Source organism: Typha angustifolia, chromosome 5, assembly GCF_048772165.1.
Source record: "Typha angustifolia cultivar Huaian chromosome 5, ASM4877216v1, whole genome shotgun sequence".
NCBI lineage: Eukaryota > Viridiplantae > Streptophyta > Magnoliopsida > Poales > Typhaceae > Typha > Typha angustifolia.
The window spans coordinates 479,701-500,229 of NC_133243.1; the positions used below are offsets into that span (position 1 = coordinate 479,701).

Below are 20,529 nucleotides of genomic sequence, written 5' to 3' on the forward strand. Positions count from 1 at the left end.
AAGAAAACATTTAAAATTTAATCAATTTTCCATAGCGATTTAAGCATCTTTTTTTCATACTGATCAATTAAGAGGAGTTAATTGTCAAAAAGAGCCAAATAAAAACACTAAAGAGTTTAGCATCTCTCTTTTTTAAAAGCTAAATCCCTTATCTGATGAGCATTTTCTTTAAAATCTTAAAAATTTAGCATTTTTAATAGGACTACGGTGCCCTAAATCTCTTTTGATAATAAGTTTGTGGGGCGATCTATTTTGATAAATTAAATTTGGTTCAATGGTAGTTTGGTTAAAAACTCAAAAAATAGCCTGAACAAACCCTTATTTGCTTTTACAATATATCTAAAGCTTCTACAATATTTATGATCTCAAGCACTGGCCAAGAAAAATGGAAAAAAAGAAGAAGCATGAAGCTAGGACAAAAAAATGGATCCACCGGGGATGCATCAAGAGAAAATATGAATGATAGGACTTCAGAATAACCCAAAAGCTTATTCAGCTTCTCTCGTGTGATCTTGATCTGCAACTCCTGTTTATTATGTCCTGAAGTGCTTTCTTGGCTTCCTCCAGAGTTTCGACACCGTGATCCACTTCAAATGACAACCTTTGGATGTTGAACTGCATAACAAGCATTGCGAGTCAGGGAAAGGATAGTTTAATTAGAGAAACTACAGAGAGCATGTAAATTAGTAATCACAAAATCCTATTTTCCTATCGATTCTTTTTCTTTCCACATTTGCGATGATCAAATAAGATATCACAGAAATGGAGCAATATGCCATGTGAAAGGAGAGGGCCAAGTAAACAGAATAGCACACAAATTCTTGTTATCATATGCAAGCTTTTGGCACCATCAACTCGAGAATCGGAAGGTTAAGGCAAAACTCGTAGACCTAGAGAAAGATCGGTTATTCAATACTTTACACATGCATCATATCTATAGGGTAGCCATGACACTAAATAGGAATATAGAATAAACTAGTGGGTACAAGGAATTGAAAACAAAGGTGAAAAGATCTATGGGGGTTCTAATAAAACATCCATTTCTCAAGGTCCTCGCAGAAAAAACAGTATATTAATATTGAATGCATTTTAGACAAGAGCTTAGACTTTTGAAGCCAAAGAAAAACCAAATGCATATTTTTCCAGACCAAAAAAGTCCTTCCCTTTCCACTGTCGCTGATTCAAAAAGAAAGAGTGATAGACTGTAATTATGATTGTCCTACAGTTCTCGATAGAGGGTATAGAGAGGGAGAGAAAGCATCCGGAGAGGAATCATCAGGACAGATAGACTGGCTGTCTTGCAGTTCATTTTTACAAGAAGAGGGATGTAGGGACACTTGCAACAGCAGATCTTGTGGATAAATGATGGATCTATTCTATTCTTCTCTTCCAACTATCTTATCTCTTTATTATAGAAGCCTTCCGTGGAGTTGCATGATCCTTCTCACCTAGTTCCCCGAGAGAGGAAGCTGAAATCTTTTTTCTTCCCTTTTGTTCAAGTACTTAAACTTTATAGCCTAAGCATTCACATCCTCACAGAACCTAATATCACCCACATGTTCTCTTCTTCTTCCTTCATACCTAGTGGCGCTCAAGTCCTCACTTGGTGGAATGTTTGGTATAAGGGTTGGCTCCCTACACCCTGAGTCCTAAATGTTAATCCCTATGCAGTCACACAATGTCTTCTTCTACCTTCATACCCACTCACACGGTGTCATTCTTCTTCCATAAATCTTCTTAGAGGAATGTTTGGTATAGGGTTGGCTTAATTAGATTTAGTTTCACACATCAATACCACAATTCAGAATTACTATATACTTAACCCGCACTTACTATCTAGTAACTCTGCACATCTCTAGCACGAATTATTATCTAATGTCCATTTCACCTAAAAGAGGTACCAAGGCACCATTACATATAGATTATAGAAGGGATTGCACAAAGAATCTAGAAGTTAGTAGATGGCATTATGCGTCTTATACCTGTGCACCCTGCCGCACACGTATATCAGTGCCCTTGCTATCTATTGATATGAGAGCTGCATCATCTATCTCCACTTCTGTAGATAAGAGTTCTTTAAGTGGCTTTGAGAAGATTGTGTTGAGTTCCTATATGAAAGCACAAAGATCCATCAGATAGCACAGAAATAGCAGGCACTTAAAACATTGAGGCAGGAAATAGGGCATTCAGTAGATTACCTTGAGATTTTGTTCACCACCATCAGCAGCAATCTTGTCAGGTTGAAGGGCTTCATATTCCTTTACATCAACCCATGCAACAGTTCCAAACCCTCCAATGAAATATATGTCACTAGCAATCAATGCGTTCAGTTAATAATCAGGACAACATATGCAACCTCCAACTCAGACAAGTATCAGTGGAAAGTATAAAGATCGTCACGACAAAATGACAGAAGGATATGATAAAGAAGGCAAGAACAGATAATAGATAATAGAGAAGTGTGGATGATGCAATGTTTCCAGGTTAAATCCTTTAGATTTTACTACCTCCCTCTTCTTCCTGTGCTGGAAGTCTAGAGCTACCGACATTTTCAACAAACCACTAGATACAGTTGAACTTTTATGATTATCAAAACATAGTACCTTCTACTTTAGTTGTCCCACAAGAATTTTCTCAAATCCGTTTACTCTCTTCAATTAATATTACACAAATAAATTGAAAACCTACAAACACATGATCTATAGCCATCAACACTTCTTTATCCTTTTTCTTAGAGCAAGAAGATTTTCTGGGATTATTTGACCAAAGCTGCGATGAAGTTAAATATCTGAAGTCTAAGGACTATTGTTCTTGTCTACAAGCTTTACAGATTATTGGGAAAATGGTGTTATTTCCAGACAAGGATTAATATGATATCAGTATTAAAAAAAAAAATTTCTAGCAACCATCTTCTTTAGAGTTGTCCCAACCAAGGTTCCTAATTTCGGCTGATCTCGATCTAGATCGGGAATGGTTTCTGATGCAATGCTGATTTGAGTCAAAAGACTAGTTACAATTGAGGATCAGCTGAAATTGGGTGAAATCAGATGCGGATTGGTGGGACTGGCTGAAATGACCCTTTGGGTTAATGGTTTGGATTCGGTTTATTTTAGACCAGATCCGAACTTATTCGACTAGGACCGACATCTCCTCTTTCCCCTTCTTTTAACCTCTATCTTCTACTCGTTTTTCCCACCATAGTAATCTGTAGATCTGGTGACCTCAACATCCAGCAAGATGCCCTCCCTCTCTTTCACTCTCCCTTTCTCGTTCTTTCCCTCGCTCTCTTTCTCTCTATCCCTCTCTCTGTCTCTCAATTATTACCTGCTGCAGCAGCAACATGGAGAGAGAGAGAGAGTCTGCAATAAGAGAAGAGAGAGGGAGAGAGTGAAAGAGAAGAAACAGATAGTGAGAGAGGAGAGCCAAGAGAGTGCTAGCTATACTTGACGAAGAAAAGGAGCAGAGAGTAGAAATAAGGAGAATAGACTAGAGAGTTGAACTCTCTAGAGAAAGACGGAAATTATTTTCTATTTTCAATTTTCAGACTTGCTTTTTAGAAAGATGGAAAATTCCACTGACTTCACATGGAGCTAATTTATTGCCCTACTTTTCTATTATTATTAATTATTAATTTTAAATATTTTTCTAAATTTTAAATATTTTTTAAAATTTTATGTAATTAAAAATTAGTCTAAAACTAAAATGACCAATATGTTGTTGATACAATTAATATTGTCGATCCATATTGGTTTTCCAAGCGAGGAGAGCCGAGAGAGTGCAGGCTATACTTGACAAAGAGAAGGGGCACAAAGTAGAAATAGGGAGAATAGACTAGAGAAATTGAACTCTCTAGAGAAAGACAAAAATTATTTTCTATTTTTAATTTTCAAATTCTTTCAGAAAGATGAAAAATTCCATTGACTTCACATGGAGTTATTTTATTATCCTAATTTTCTATTATTTCTAATTTTTAATATTTTCCTAGAATTTAAACATTTTTTTAGAATTTTATGTAATTAGAAATTACTCTAATACTAAAACGATCGATATGCTGTTGATATAGTTAATATTGCCGATCCATATTGTTTTTCCGAATGACCAATCCTAGTTTTAACTTTTAGAACCTTTATGTCAACTAATATGATGTTAGCAAAGGTTGATAATACCAAGGTTTTGAAACTCAGGATTTGAATCGAGATTGGCGCCTGAAAGAACGATCTTATCGACTGCCCGAATCAGATCAGACTAGTTTTTATTACATAAAATTCTAAATATTATATAAAAATATATGACTTTTAAAATATTTTAAAAAAATTGATAGAAAAATAAGGAAACAAAATTACTCACATATAAAGCTTAAAAACTAAAAAAAGTATTCATTCCAAATCATGATAAATTTCGAGCTGGGTTAGCAAATTTCTATGCTCATAAATTATCATTGCAGAAGTGAAATGAAGAGAGATCTTTATCTCTCTTCATTTTTTCTCTACAATAGTGAGAAAGGAGAGTTAAAGAGTGGGTGAGAAAGAGAGAGAAAAGAGAGATGGAAAAAAGAAAACAAAAGAAAAAAAGCACTTACCCAAGTTCACCGAAATGTGAAGCAGCTAGAAGACTCGTCGAATCAGCCGCTGATGAGCTCGGTGAAATATGAGGGGTGGGAGGAGAGTTTATGTGAGAGATAAAAAATAAAACCTGAAATCCTGAAAAGAAGGCAACTAGAGACATCAATTACTAATGTTTTGCAAGTTGGATCTATTTAAATCTGTCTTAAATCTTTAAAAAAAAAAACCTATTTCAACTAGTTTCGAACAATATTAGCCGATCTCAAACCAATAACCAAATTGGTTTCCATTTAGGATCGAGATCAACCAAATATGAGATCCATGGATAATACAGGTAAAATAGTCGAAAAAGCTTTTATGACACGTAGTATAAGACCTATCTTTAGAACTCTCAAGAGGTTGAACAAGGTTGATATAGGTAAAAGAGTCTTAAGAAATAAAGAAAATCGCCATTGATCTTGTCTCAACCAACTATGATTTATCTTGTCTCGACCAACTATGATTGATCTTGTCTTAACCAACTATGATTGATCTTGTCTCGACCAACTATGAATTTGTGTTACATTCTCAATAGCCAACTTTGATAAGAGAGGAACTTTAGGCTATTTGGAAATAGTCGCCATCTAACTAACAATTTTGAAAACTGATTGAAGTTTCCTCAATAAGATGGACAGTCCAAAAGAAAGGAAATTATTTGTTCTCAAATAAAACACTGTTCTCTTCTCTAACACAAATATGCTGAGGCAAGAACCAACACTCTCATTTGTTTTAATACCCCTAACCATCAAGGGAACTTTTTTCTCTTCCTAATCTTCTTGCCTCCCTATAAGTTTAGACCAAAGATACAAAAACAAAAAGTGGTGTATTAAAGAAATAGAGACAGATTGTCAAAGTTTCGTGTCACAACAAGAAACATCCAAATGATGAGAAAAGTAAACATAAGTTTCATCAACTCAAATAACTAAGTTGTCAAGTTTAAGTAGATCTTTTATGCTCATTTTACTGAATCTGTTTTACAATCATGACATGAAATTTGCAAATATCAGTATATAGATGGCCCCTCACTTTGTGGGAGAGTAGTAATGTAAGATTGTTGAACTGAAACAATAGTATGCTATGGAAGAAAAGACTAAGCAGCAAACCTTATGTTCTGCATCCTATAATAGTAAAAGTTTCCCCATTTCTGGGATGCCCATTGTTGGTGTTTCGATATGTACTGCTGACGAGCCCATTCCTGAAATTGTGTTTCAAAACAGAATTTTATTTATGTAATATGTCTAAATTTTATGTATTAATATATACACAAGTTATGAGATGTTTAATGAAGAAAATTAAAGTGCTCAAACAGTGTTATAATGGTTGGAATAATATGAAAAAATATCTGTCCACTTTGCCATTCAAAAGCACATTAGAAATCATTTGAATTTACAAAAGAGCATTTTTGGGCGTTTGAACGCGGTTTGGAAGTCGTCCGAAGTTACAAAGACTGTTCTTAATATTCCGATCAAGCCGTTTTAATGAGAATGCTTGTGTTCAAACAAGATCGCAAATTTTCACGAAATCTGCTAGTTCGTGAGATCTTTTTGGAGATCTATTTACCCTTATTGTCAAGAGTTATTTATCTTATCACTTATATGCCTGAAGAACAATCATTAGACAAAGCCTACTAGCACTATAGGGATTTTTCATCAATGGTGAGTAGAAGTGTCCAAATATCAAATTACTAGTATTAACAAACATGTAAATGGCTAGATATACTCAGAATATTGAATGAAATATCTAAGAATAGGGCTTCCTCTCTCTCCCTCGCTGAGTTCTAAGTGGCAAAAGACAAAGTCAAAAAGGATATGGTATGATAAGAACCTGTTGCTCAGCTGGTAGTGGGACAATATCACCAAATATTGTAACACGTGCATTTGATAATCCACTCCATCCAGGTATCTATGAACAACAAAATCTTTATGCTGAAAAGGTATCCTGGAAAATTTGGTCCTTGGAGCATAATCATTAACATCAGAAAGAGTCACACCTGTACAACAAGTGTGCATCTTGGATCTGCCAATAGATTTCTTGTGTGGATAGCCAATGGTGACAGTGAAAAAATTGGATCTGCTCAAAGTGTTTGTTTATCAAACAATTAGACTAATGAAACAATATATAGGTGCAGCATAAGTCCAAGGCAACTTACGACCCATTGAATCAGGTGCAAAGTCAACTAGTGAACCAAATGGGTACCCTGCTCGACGATGGTGCATTCGAGACATGACAGTGCATAAGTGAGCAAACCGTGCCTGGCTTAAGAAAAGGAACAACAAAGTAGCATATTTTGAAGAAAAAAAAAATGTACTCTGAGGCATCAGACCAGAGTATTGGGTAGCAAGTACCTGCTCCATCAGATTGCGGACAGCCAAAGCTGGTGGAGGTAAATCATGAGCAGAGGTTGCACTCTGCACACCACCTGAAATGGGTGTTCTGAACAATCCAGCCCTAGATCCACTTGTACCACTTCCGCCGGTGACGGGTATAACTGCATCTGATTTTTCAGTTACACCCAATTCATGGCTTTCACTGTTACTCGAGTCACTCTTACGACAAGAGAAGCAATACTTAATCAGTCCTCATTCCCAGTTGTTCAACAAAAGGTTGAAGAAAGGATGTGTAAATCATAAATTGCAATCTTAGAACTTAGAAGTACAAAAAGGAGGAAAATAATTATTAAACCAATAAAAGGACCAAACTAACATAAGTTTTCTCGTTTTCATAATTTTCTTTTACCTCAATCAGTTCTCCAACTATAGGAAGTCAGTCAGAACACTAAAAGCTACACACATCTGATATTGATTCACTAAAAATAGTTGCCAAATACCCCTTTTGATGATCCATTAATTAAGACTCAATGGAATAGATTTTAATTATAATTCTCATTGTAGCCTTCCTCTATATTCCCTCAAAATATTTAATTCACCCCATTCATATGTCAATCCAGCATGACATAGGTTTTCAATATGAAACTTAGAGCTAGTAGAAATTCTCAAGAGAAAGGATGTGGAACTTAGAGATATAACCACATCTGATAACAGTAGTACAGCACCAACTTCCACATAGCATATAAGTACCAACTTCCACATAGCAAAGATCTATAAATTCCTATTTAGTCATTTATAACAAGAAAAAACAGTTACAATTACCACAAAAAAAAAGTAAAATTGCCAACGAAAAAGGTATTGGGCAGGAAAATTTTGCATGCTCTATTCCGTTTAAACTCCAATAGGAAAAGAAAAATAGAAATTCTCTTATGAGAATACCAACTCAAGCAAAATGGATACAACTCCTTTTTATTTCATAGAGAAATTTAGGTATGCAAACATGCATGCTTGTACAAAATCAATATATAACATACATGAACATTTAGCATTTTTAATGAACATGTATAATTGTCAAAAACTCAAAGCCTCCGTTCACTTGTTGAATAGGAATAAGCTTATAAGCCTCCTTATTCTAATGTAGTAATTAAAACAATTTTTTAAAAAAATTAATAACTCACAATTATTATTTTGCCCCTAAATTAGACAATGCTTAATTACACATCACCTCAACTATAGTTAATATTCCCTCTCTCTTTACTAGCTCTTCTTTTAAATACTGGTCATCTAAGCTATAGTTTAGGTTTTCTCTCTCATCTTCTCTTCTTTATTTTCTCTAGTACAAAACTATTTTACATAGAGTGCAAACCCTTAATCCCGCATTACCTCACAGTGCTTCTTTATATTCTCTAGTGCATGATTATTTTACATAGGGTGCGGGCTTATAACCCCGTATTACTTCGCAGTGCCTCTTAATATCCTCTAATGTATAGTTATTTTACACAGAGTGCAGACTCATACCCCGCATTAACCGGCAATGCCTCTTTATATCCTTTAGTGTATAGTTATTTTACATGCGGGCTTATAACCTTATATTGTCTCTTTATATCCTCTAGTGTATGGTTACTTTACATAGAGTGCGAGTTTATAACCCTGCATTAACTTGTAGTGCCTCTCAATATCCTCTAGTACAAAATAATTTTACATAGAAAGCGGGCTTATAACCCTATATTACTCGGTAGTCTATGGTTATTTTCTCATATAGGGTATATTAAGTATTGTAAATCCACAGTTATAATAAAAAATAATTTTATTTCAAAGAAATATTAATTACTAATAGTAGTTTAATATATACCCAAGGGTATTTTCCTCATTTGGTTTAAAACATCACTAATTTCTAATACAATTTTATTATTCTTTAATACTTTAAGATCAATTTTATGTCAAATCAAATCTAATTAATACTCTTTATACTAGTATTGAACTAAACATTAGAATAGCTTATACTAGTTTTAACTCTCTTAATATGATATTAAAAATTAGAATAGTTATATCTATTCCACGCTTATTCTAGAAGTGAACACAAGCAAAGTAAATTATGTGTCAGTTGAGTAGGTACTTCTCCATTGTGGAAGGGCTACTATAGTTCTAGAAGGAATACACGCAAAGTTAATTAATAGCAATGTAACAAATTTCATAAACTCTTCGCTCTTTCTGACCTTGTGAATAGGGATTCTGCTTAGTTTAATTAAGTGGTTTGGCTTAACTGGTTAGCTTAATATGTATTGTGGAGTGCAACTAGGATTAATCATATTTTGAGAAAATTGGAATTATCCTCCCTAGTCTCTCTTCTCTCTTCTCCCACCTTCGAGTTAGGTCTCTCTCACATTACCAACCAGTCGTTGTGCCCCTCCCTTGGCCGCCAACAATCCATCTCGTATGTCAGCCCTCCCCTTCTCTTTGGGCACCGACCACCTCCTCCCTCCTCTTCTTTGTCACCCTACCACATCTAGCCACCCCCTGGAGGTGCTCACACCCTATCCTCCATCTCCACCAACACCACCAACTTGCAAGCCACCACCGCCGTCTCCGCCGCTTAGCCTAGCTTCACCGTGCTCCACCACCACCCCTATAACGTCCTAAACCTTCCTCTCTATCCCAAATCACTTATATTCATCTCCACCACATCCTCACCAGTATTTACTGACCTACAACTCCACATTTAGCCCTCTAACCCAAAATCATCGCCCGCCTCCAACACCACCATCAGAACTTCGCCAATATTAGATCGAGATACAGTCTTAATCTGGGAAGAGTGTGAATATCAAAAACATAAATCAGCAGGTTACAAAACAAACCCATCTGGTTTAATAATATTCTAATTTCAGACGAATATTCTCCACCGATTGCGCCGAATGCATTCCTACAACACCATCCGACCTACCCTTCACAGATTAGGTCATATCATTGGTATTAGAGCCACTGTTCCTCAGACATAATGACCTTGACTAGATACCATGGTTGCAAGAAGCCAAGGAGAGAATTCCCAAGCCGTGGATCCCATATAAGTCATGGAGGCAAGGGTGTCACCCGCTCAATCCTCACCACCACGGTCGATTCCTCCATTGGCACCGACGCCTCAACCTAGCATAGGAGGCATGGGAAACATGTTTGCCATCATGCAAGAGGAGTTGTTGGACATCGGCAGCAACCTCGCGGTGGTCAACCGGTTAACCTCCAATATATTAAGTCAATCGGTTAACCTCCAATATATATTGTGGAGTGCAATCGGGATTAGTCATGTTTTGAGAAAATTGAAATTATCCTCACTTCTCTCACTTTCGACCTAGCTTCCCCTCACATCATCAATCCTAGTCGTTGTGCCCCTCCCTTGGCCGTCTCCACCACTTAGCCTGGCCTCACTACTCTTCACCAACCCCCTTACAATGTTCTAAACCTTTCTCTTTGCCCCAAGATCTATTATATTCATTTCCACCACATCCTCACCACCAGTACTAACCTACAACTCCACCTTTAGCCCTCTAACTTGAAATGATCTCCACCGACCTCCAACACCACCATTGGGACTTTGCTAATATTAGACCTAGATATAGTCCAAATCTAAGAAGGGAGTGAATATCAAAAACATAGATCGGGAGGTTACAGAATGAACCCCTCAGATTTTGTAATTTTTAGTTTTAAACGAATATTTGGTGAATATTCTCCACCAACTGCGCAGACTCCATTCCTACAACCCAATCCAACCAACCCTCCGGAGATCGGGTCATTTCAAAGACAGACATTAGATTACTGACTGATGTAATTATGGCAGTTAGTTAGCGAACTTATTCTTAAAGCAGATAATGAGAAAGGAGTCTATGCTACAAAAGGAATAAGAAACTAAATAACTAACAACCTGCAAAAAAATTGCATATCTACCTAAGATCAAAATAGTCCACAACTGAGGATGGAAGATAAAGAACTTTTGCAAACTTATCCAGCGCAATTGAAAGGGAGCGGAGCAAAGCAGGAGGTTGATAAGTTAGTAATATACTACCACCTCATTCACCAAAATGAAAATAGTAGGGTAAAGAAAATGCACTATCTAAGGCCACAAATCATCCCATTGGATAATTAAGTGGAGAGTCCACGTAATGGAAGTTAGACTACAAAATAGAAGTCAAAGAGTTGGCCAGCATCAATTTCATTAAACATCTTACTTTCTTTGCAACAAACATTGTGGAATTCAAACACTTATATACATGCTACTTTCTTAAATTCTCTGCTGTCTTAAATTGGAAGTTTCAAAAACAATGCGGCAATGACAATGTTCTTCAGAGCCTATAACAAGCTTGACTTGACTATAAAACATTAGGAATTTTCCCAAATTCAGGAGAACATCTTTAGCAAGAATATCCTACTACGTTTCTATTCTTAGATATTTTGAGTCATGTGTTAGTGTTGGAAGTTCTACATTTTCCTTATCTATCTTTAAGAAATTCTATGACACCATCCAGGAAACCTATTCAAGAGACAGAAAGTACAGATGGTTCAAATCAAGATTGAATACCGATTTCTCATGATACCGACATAAGCACCTCTCCAGGATATAGTTCTTGAATCAAGAATCTAAACATAGACCTTCTCACAATTATAAAAAAAATATCTTTTATTCGCAACCAAAATTGCTAACCCAGAACAACCCAAATAATCAAATTTCTCAACCTTCAAGAAGAATACCTCAAGCAAAGGCAAATCAAAGTCGGGAACCGAAGCAGACCCATTACGCAGCACCGCATCATCTCCACCGCTGCTTCTGGTGTCGTCACCAGGAAGAGCTCCAAACCTACTCCAATACCTCCGAGAGCTCGTTTCGCACGTCGAGAGCCTCGAAAAGTTGAAATTTTCGAGAGTTCTTGAGAACCCACATAGAAAGTTGGGAGCTTTGAGGAGGGCAGAAGAGATCGGGGAATGCCGAGAAGGAGCGATCTCGGCGAACCTGGGAGGCAGGAGAGAACTCGAGATCGCTTCCATAGCCGCAAAACTGTAGAAAGTATGGGTGGATGACGGGATTGTAGAGAGAGAGACCAAAGTGGACTTTGGAACTGTGGATTAGATCCTGAATGGGATTGGAGGGAGGGGTCTTAGGCGAGAGATCGTGAGAGAGAGAGGGGAGAATAAGCACGACTTTTGGAGCATGCAGTACGTGGTGCAAATATCGGGTCGGGTCGGGTCGGGTCGGGTCGGCCGATCCAAATGTCAAGCCCGATTCGTTTAGATTGGGCCGAGTCCGATCCGACCCAATGCTCTTTTAATTACTTTGGGCCCGAGCCCAACCCAATGTATAAATAAGCTTCGGGTCAGGTCCTTAAATAAAAAATAAAAAATAAAACCTTCTCTATTTTTAATATTTGATTGTCAAAAATAAATATTAAGAAGTGACTTCCTCACTTATTATTTAAAATTTAAAGAAGATAGTCAATTAATTAAAATAAGACATTTCATTAAACTCCACTTTCTAACAATAAAATATTTTTTTAATTAATAATAATTATATTCTTTTTAGATTTTAGAATTATTTTTAAAAAATCTATATATTATTTAAATATTTAAAAATAATTAGTAATCTAATTAGTTCAACCAATAACTTTGAGGAGGAAGTTGTTACCATCTTACCCCGCTTCTAAGGTAGAGACTATTATTACTCAAACCCTTATCAAGGTGGCAACACCTTTCTTGGAGGTAGTTAATGATAAACCTCTATTGTAGAGGTACCTAGAGAAGTTAATATTGTTTTAAGGAGCAGCGTGATGGAAAACATCCTACATTGATCTCTTAGTTTTAGCTCTCTAAGGTAACGCCTTGCTCCTCAGGCTGTTAATGTAGATCGTGGAAATATCCTCTAAAAGATACAAAGCTCATCGTCATCTACGGTGACTAAACATAGAGAAAATCCTCCACCGCTCTCCTACTTGAGTAAGGAGGCGGCTAGGAGATGGAAATCGATAGTTATCCTTCATGTAATCAATATACAACATGATTTTTTTACTTTTAAATTTTTATTAGAAAAAGATATGATTAATATCCTCACTAGCAGGCCATGGACCTTCCATAGTTTAGAGCTTGATCTAATTCCATGCTACTTTTACTTCTAGCCTTTGCTAGAAGAAATTATCTCTGACCTATTGTGTGTACAACTTATAAACAGCAAGACATCCTTACTAACATTACTTTAGATCTTATTTTTTAGGAGATATGATCTAATGGTTTTTGGCTGCAAAGTAATGGCTGTTAGACTCCGACAAGGCCTGGGTTCAAGCTGTTGTGCTGTCATACTTTGGCCAGTTTGGAAAAATGGATATTATTACTTTCTTTAATAAAAGGGAAGATTTAAAAAAAAAAAGTTTGTTTCAAAAACCTTTTCTCTATCTAATGAATATCATGCTTAGTTGTATGTCAATAAAATGAAACCTGGCTCTGCCACCATTACTGTTAGATAGGAACCTCCATCTACTAGGTGGATCAAATTGAACTTTGATGGTTCATTTGTTAATCGAACAGAGATCGATGGGGCTAGTTTCATTTTCCAAACTAATAATAGCCTCCTTTTGTAGCTTACAGATGCAGGCCTTATAAACAACAATCATAGTTGAAGCTATTGTAATGAAAGAGGTGATGCTTTGTATTATTCGACAGGGATACTCTAGTGTGTGGCTCGACTTAAATTCAATCCTTCTGGTCAACATTTTGAATGATTGTCACCACTTTAGTTTATTACCTCAACTATTGAAGGCATCAAAAACTTAATTATTGATTCTAACAATTATAAAGTTATTCATATTTCTTATCAAACTAATGTCTTTTTCAAGGAGCAGCGTGATGGAAAACATCCTCCACTGATATCTTGGTATTAGCTTTTTAAGACAACGCTTTGCTCCTTAGGCTATTAATGTAGATTATGAAAATATCCTCCAAAAGATATAAAGCTCATTATCCTCTACAGTAACTAAACATAAAGAAAATCAAGAAAAATAATGTTGAGTAGTATTACAGCCTCATCGGTAAGTTTTTAGATTGTCCTCCATAGCTCTCATACTTGAGTAAGGAGGCGGCTATGAGATGGAAATCGATGATTATCCTTCTTGTAATCGATATAATCATATAATTTTTTTTACTTTTAAATTTTCATTTGAAGAAAATATTATTAATACTTTCACTAGTAAGCCATGGACTTTCCAAGGTTTAGTGCTTAATCTAATTCCATTACATTTTCACTTCTAGCATTTGCTAGAAGAAATTATCTCTGCCCCACTATAAGTACAACTTATAGAGGCTAGACCTTTTTACTAACATTACTTTAGATCTTATTTTTAGGAGATATGGTCTAATGGTTTTTGACTGCGAGGGTAATGGGTTATTAGACTCCGACAAGGCATGGGTTCAAAGCTGATGTGCTGTCTTATTTTGGCTAGTCTGGAAGTATGGAAATATCGTTACTTTTTTCTAATGAAAGGAAAAATGTAAAAAAAAAAAGTTTGGCTCAAAAACCCTTCTCTATGTAATAAATATCTTGCTCAGCTATATGTTAAAAATAAATAAAATTCGACTCTGCCACCATTACTGTTAGATGGGAACCTCCACCTAATAGGTGAGTCAAATTAGACTTTGATGGTTCATTTATTAATGAAACAGAAATTAGTGGGGCTAGTTTCATTCTCCAACAGACTAATCATAGCTCTATTTTTGCAGCTCGCAGATACACACCTTACAAACAACAATCGTAGTTGAAATTACTGTAATAAAGAAGGCGCTGCTTTACACTAATCAACATGAATGCTCCAATGTGTGGCTTGTTAGACTCAATCATCTCGGTCAATATTTTAAATAATAGTCACCACTTTAGTCTATCACCTCAATTATTGAAGGCATAAAAAATTATCAATTCTAATAATTATAAAATTATTTATACTTCTCGTCAAGCTAATCCCACCGCTAATTAGCATGCAAAAATGGAAAGAAGCATCTACTTACGAGGGAGGTTTTTCTTTATATCTTGTTTAATATTTTGTCCGAGACTTTTGTAACCTAACATGTTAATATATTTCAGTTCTTCCTTTTTTTTTTTTAATTTTAAATTTAAAATTTAAAATAAAAATTAAAAATTAAAAATTAAAGCCTCAGTGAATGTGTGTGAATAGTAAATTATTGAAAGTGGAGGGTGCGAAATGTTACGGAGTGAAAGCAAACTGAACGAGTAGCCAAAGAGGGTTTTAGAGAGAGAGAGAGAGAGCCATGGTTGACGACGCCGCCGCCGCCGGCGAACCCTCGCCCACCACCCCCTCCTCTGCCGGATCGAAAAGGCGGCACCCCTCCTCCTCTTTTCGTGCTCCGCAAAACCCTCCCTTAAAACCCTCCTCGGAGACCCTCTTCCGAGTCCTGTGCCCTTCCGAGCGCATCAACTCGATCTTCCCCATCATCCCCCACCTCACAGCTAAGATTCGCTTCGACGAACCCGTCCCCGGCTCCGACGACCGCGTCGTCATCATTGCCGCCGAATTCCACACCAAGAAGGAGGCATCCGCCTCTTCTGAGGAGGCTTCACCGGCGCAAAGGGCGCTTCTTCGGGTTTTTGAGCGGATTCTTGGGGTCGAGGAGGAGGAGGCGAAGGAGAAGGAGGTAGAGGGGCCGGTGGTATGCCGTCTTCTTGCGCCGGGTAGTCAGGTGGGTTGCGTGCTCGGGAAAGGGGGAAAGATTGTGGAGAAGATTAGGCAGGAGAGCGGAGCACAGATTAGGGTTTTCGGGAAGGACCAGGTGCCCCCATGCGCTGCTCCGGGGGATGAGCTGATCCATGTGAGTTCTTGAATTTACCCTGTTGTATTCTGGTGTTGGTTCCTAACTGTGTGAGGTTCGACATGTGAATGTGACAAAGGATATGGAGTTAGTTTGACCTAGGAGGCATTTGGTTTATGAATAAGCTCCCATTCAATTGTGAAGATCAACCAAAAGTTTCAACCTTGTTGAGGGGAATTTATCTTCATCTGCGAGGTTTAGAGTTTGAAAAAAAGATCATTGCCAGTTGTAGTATGTAAAGTGCACTTTAGAAAGATAACAAATATTCTAAAGCAAAAGTTGTCAGTTTTTCTCTTTCTCCTCTAGGCTGTGCCATGGTCTTCAGGATTTTCTCGAGTGGTTATTTCCGGGTGCCGCAAGCTTAAATGATTACCATGCTCACCAATTAGCGTTTGCAAATCCTCTAGTGTCTAATCTTCCTTTGATGCCTAAACTTTGCATCAACTCTTAGTAGTTTGATTTTAGATCGGCAGATGATTGTAAAATCTGTTAATTCTTTAATTCTTTTAGAGCTTTCCCATCTTTGAATTGTGCAATGCTACATTGTTGGGAGATGGCTTTGTGCAACTTCTGCGCAGCATAATATGAGCAAGATGTTTGTCTGTTTGCCTTTTTGTTAATCTCTGGCAACACTATGTTTATTAGTTAGTCAATCTTGTCATCTATGTCTCTTGTAGTATTACTTGAAGTCTTCTTCTTTCGTTGCAACTACATTATGATAATGCCAATTTTGTCATAGTAGGTCAATTTTCTATATTTGGAGTTGCAGTAAGCTTATAGAAAACACTTTTCTAGATTAGCGGGAGCTTCTTTGCTGCAAGGAAGGCACTATTATCTGTTTCGAGTTGTCTTCAGGACAACCCTAGATTAGATGCAGTAAACTTTGCCATTACAAGGCCATTTGGGGCAACTGCCCGTGGAACTGGTTCTCCCGTACAAGTGGATCCTTACAGTCAAAGGATGTCAAGTATGCATATCTCAGATTATCATTTTAAGGGGCACCCATCAAACCTCGGAGTAGACACTGTTGCTTCTAGGCATAGGAAGTTTATTGAAGAGGAAGTTGTGTTCAGAATGTTGTGCTCGCATGATAGAGTAGGTAGCATCATCGGAAAAGGAGGTGTTATTGTTCGGGCTTTGCAAAATGAAACTGGTGCTTCCATCAAGGTTGTTGATATTGTCTCAGATTCAGATGAGAGAGTTATTGTGATATCTGCACGTGAGGTGAGTGCTGGAGACCAACTTCTGTTAAAGAAGAGATGGGTACAACTTTATAGTCATTCATTTCTTTGGTAAGTCTCAATATTTAAATCATTTAGGCGCTGGTTAGTGCAGAACACTGAGTTGAAACATTCTCCGGCTCAAGATGCTGTCCTTCGTGTACACTCTAGACTTGCAGAGGCAGGAAATGATAAAGGTTCTGCTGTTTCTGCTAGGCTTCTTGTTCCTGCCCAGCAGATTGGTTGTCTCTTGGGTGTGGGTGGAACTATTATTGCAGAAATGAGAAAAGAAACTGGTGCTAGTATTCGGATTTTTGTGAAGGAACAAGTCCCAAAATGTGCTCAAGCAAATGATGAAGTTGTCCAGGTACATACACTTGTATCATCCCATAAATGTATGCTTTCTACTAATATTGTTCTTTTTATATTATACATGATTATTCACCTGTAGAGGTCCTCTGAATGGACATGCCTATTCTTACTATGGTTTTCTATTTATAAAGTGATCATCCATGGATGCAAGTTCTTCTCTCCTATCTGGAATTTTAAGTGCATGAATCCAAAATATAACTTTGATTGGATTCTTACTCATTAGCTCCTTCATTTGCATGAGGTTTTAGAGGTTCATTGCTTGGTAAATAGTCATTCTGCATAAGTGTGTAACCTAAGTTTTTCTTTTTCTTTTACCAAAGGTAATAAAGCCCTGTTTCATTGAGAAACTTAGTTATACTGAATGTGTCCCTGAAAAAAGGAGATTGTACACTTTTCTTCTTTTTAATTAGGCAATTGTTTTTCCAACGTTCTTGAGAGTGTGCTACATTTGTCAAAGAGAAAATGATGGCAAGAATGACAGGTATGATACTAGACATAGTTCACTGTCATTGCATAGTCACTGTAACTGATTTTTGGAAATGATTGAGCTGTAATTGTGGAGTTACGACTGGAAGTGAACCTTAATCTTTGTTGGAAAATTGGAAATGCAATGACAGGAGTAAGCCTCCAAAGGACCTATGCTGGAAAAAAAATGTAACTATTGGTGGTTTGCTGCAGGTGAGTGGTACCTTTCAAGCTGTTCAGGATGCATTGCTTCAAATCACTAGCAGGATTCGAGAGACGATTTTTCCGGTGAGACCATATACAAGTGTAGGCATGACCCACTATTCACCTGGAGCGCCCGATTTCCCTCCCAATGTGCCTAGATCAAGACAAGAGCCAACAACTCCTGGACGATATCCTTCAATTGGGCTCTCTCTTGGTGCTGAGCCTTCCTTTGCTCTCTCTGATACCATAGATCGGCAGCCAGCTCTCTCACGTGTTGTGGATCATCTCCGGGTTGATCAACCCCCTTTTTCTTATGCTTGTCAAAATACAGGGCCTCGCCCTTCTATAGATCGCCCTTCACCAAGATCATGGGCTCCTGAGGTGAGACTTTGTGCCAGCACCCAACTTTGCTTTGTTGGTTTATTGTATTAGTTTGTGATTATTGCAAGGATGCTGTGCATAGTAAAACAGTCAGACCATCTTGTCTGGATAATTGGATATGTCCTTTCCATTGTCGGAATTTGCATGGGCAGCTCCACCATGCGCAACTGGATAATTAGAATTTGTGTCCTTTTCTTTTTACTTTTTTCCAAGGTATATTTCTGTCATGACGAAAATGACAAGAATTTTGCAAATGAGATTATGAACAAATCATTTTTTTTTCAGACTTGTGCATTATACCTGGTATCAGTAGCTGTTGTGGTATACTGTTATCAAATATTTCTGTTTAGGAGAAAAAACAGCAGCCCTCAATCTAGATTGGTAGCATATAACTTAATCTTTCTTATGCATTTGGATATTTTATTTTCTGGTTTACATTTTAAACCTTGTCATTATATAGTGCATTCTTGGTATTTAAACACTATAAGATTCTGGCACAAGTGCCTAAATAATATGATTTGTGTAGGATCTTATAATATCTTAGTACTTCACCTGTCTCTTGTTGTATTGTTGTTTACAATTTGGATCTTCTTTGTTATGATATTGATATCATTTTCTATTAAATATTTGATCTAGTAGTAAGGTGAAGAACATACTTTTGCTACACCTTGTCTCTTGTTGTATCGTAGTTCATGATTCCGTAATTCTTTTGTATTGCATTTAGATATTACAGAACATGTGGTATATACAGTCCCAAAATGGATGACATGCCAAAAGCCCAAAACTATTTCTTTACACACATGGTCTTGTAGTCCTCTTGTTACTCTGGACTTAAAGTCTTTAAATTGCTTTATTCTCTTTAGGTACCAGGCAGTGGAAATCAGAGAGGCCTTCCTGATGGGGGAGCTGGCTCAGATTTCAGAGGAGCAATAGGAAGGTATGTTCATTTTGTTACCCTGGAAATCCTATCATGCTCGTTTTGTCTCATATATGTTGATATTCATTTACAGTGGAAACCAGATAAATATGTCAGCAAGCATGACAACAGAAGTTATAATTCCTCAGCAGTATTTGGGATTTATTTATGGAGAAAATGGCAGTGATCTTGATGAGATCAGAAAGGTATCTATTTTATGAAAATTTGATAGCCAATCTGATCGAATGTATTTCAAATCCTTCATCAAAAAGAATATTAGCTTTTTAAGCTTTGTTCAAACTTCCAATCCTTTATTGAAGAGAACATTGGCAACGAACTATGTTCTTATCCCTCGAAAGAGGACTGCGGATAAAGAATCTCATACTTTTCTGGATATCACAGTTACTCTTTGATTTAGTATTTTCAGTTGTTTCTCATGTATGATGTGTTAAACTTTCCATTAGGCTATAAATTTATCTGCATAACTTTACAACACAACCTTATGTTAAAAGTTTCTAATAACTAGGTCATCAAGGGAACTAAGGGACATGATTAGTGGATAGATCATTTCATTCTTTACTTGGAAAGAAAGATTTAAAGTAACAGCAATAGATTCAAAACATTGTAAAAACTCATTTATGCCTATCTAGCCAATCATATCTTCACTTAACAAAAAAATGCATGGTTTCTTAGAGCAAGACTTAAGTGATTGGCTGTTCAGCTCAGTATCTGTTTTCAGAATGCAGAGTTTGTGACTATAATCTTTAACTTCGGTACATTTTTAATGTCAACGGTAAGAATTATGTATCTCTAACTTGCCCTTCTTTTTTTTTTTGGCAGATGTCAGGTGCTATTGTCACAATTCACGACCGAAAGCCTGGAGAAACAATAGGAACAATCACTATATATGGAACCCCAGATCAGACCAAAATGGCACAAAGCCTTCTCCATGCTTTTATCTTCTGTGGACTTTTTCCATCTTGATTCTTTCCTTTTGTTGGATTCGCCTTCACCTTGAAGGATTGGGGGAGTGGAGGTTGTATAGGTATTCACAAGAATGAAGGTGTTAAAAGGATTGATTTCTGTGCTATAAAATTCTACTTCAGTTGCAATAGTTTTATTTGTTAGAATTGAAGCAATGTCAAGGACAAACATGTGAATAAAACTAATTGGATTCTTGCGAGTTATAATAGCTG

The 20,529-nt window shown here is 36.9% G+C and overlaps 2 protein-coding genes across 3 annotated transcripts; one reads left to right on the forward strand and one right to left on the reverse strand.

Annotated features, from left to right (window-relative positions):
* Positions 1-302: 302 nt before the first annotated feature.
* Positions 303-12,077, reverse strand: LOC140759879 (uncharacterized). 2 transcript variants are annotated; one of them, XM_073096560.1, is made up of 9 exons: positions 11,666-12,077; positions 6,947-7,147; positions 6,754-6,853; positions 6,592-6,671; positions 6,426-6,503; positions 5,705-5,796; positions 2,199-2,310; positions 1,983-2,108; positions 303-615 (listed from the first exon to the last, which is right to left on the reverse strand). In XM_073096560.1, exons 1-9 carry the CDS (start codon positions 11,957-11,959, stop codon positions 493-495), a joined length of 1,206 nt encoding a protein of 401 aa, XP_072952661.1. In that variant the 5' UTR covers positions 11,960-12,077; the 3' UTR covers positions 303-492. The 2 variants fall into 2 exon arrangements, with proteins under 2 accessions (XP_072952661.1, XP_072952660.1); XM_073096559.1 differs by having other exon boundaries at positions 6,751-6,853.
* Positions 12,078-15,135: 3,058 nt separating this feature from the next.
* Positions 15,136-20,511, forward strand: LOC140760500 (KH domain-containing protein HEN4-like). The gene is made up of 7 exons (XM_073097481.1): positions 15,136-15,775; positions 16,571-16,999; positions 17,111-17,362; positions 18,046-18,417; positions 19,281-19,354; positions 19,428-19,539; positions 20,174-20,511. Exons 1-7 carry the CDS (start codon positions 15,218-15,220, stop codon positions 20,315-20,317), a joined length of 1,941 nt encoding a protein of 646 aa, XP_072953582.1. The 5' UTR covers positions 15,136-15,217; the 3' UTR covers positions 20,318-20,511.
* Positions 20,512-20,529: the final 18 nt, after the last annotated feature.

Coding starts and splice junctions, on each gene's coding strand:
- LOC140759879 (XM_073096559.1), bottom strand. CDS start 11,959: ATGGAAGCGATCTCGAGTTCTCTCCTGCCTCCCAGGTTCGCCGAGATC. Junction 6,672..6,750: donor TGCACCTGATTCAATGGGTC/GTAAGTTGCCTT, acceptor CACTTTGAGCAG/ATCCAATTTTTTCACTGTCA. Junction 6,504..6,591: donor GATGCACACTTGTTGTACAG/GTGTGACTCTTT, acceptor TGTTGTTCATAG/ATACCTGGATGGAGTGGATT.
- LOC140760500 (XM_073097481.1), top strand. CDS start 15,218: ATGGTTGACGACGCCGCCGCCGCCGGCGAACCCTCGCCCACCACCCCC. Junction 17,363..18,045: donor CAAATGATGAAGTTGTCCAG/GTACATACACTT, acceptor GGTTTGCTGCAG/GTGAGTGGTACCTTTCAAGC. Junction 19,355..19,427: donor TTCAGAGGAGCAATAGGAAG/GTATGTTCATTT, acceptor ATTCATTTACAG/TGGAAACCAGATAAATATGT.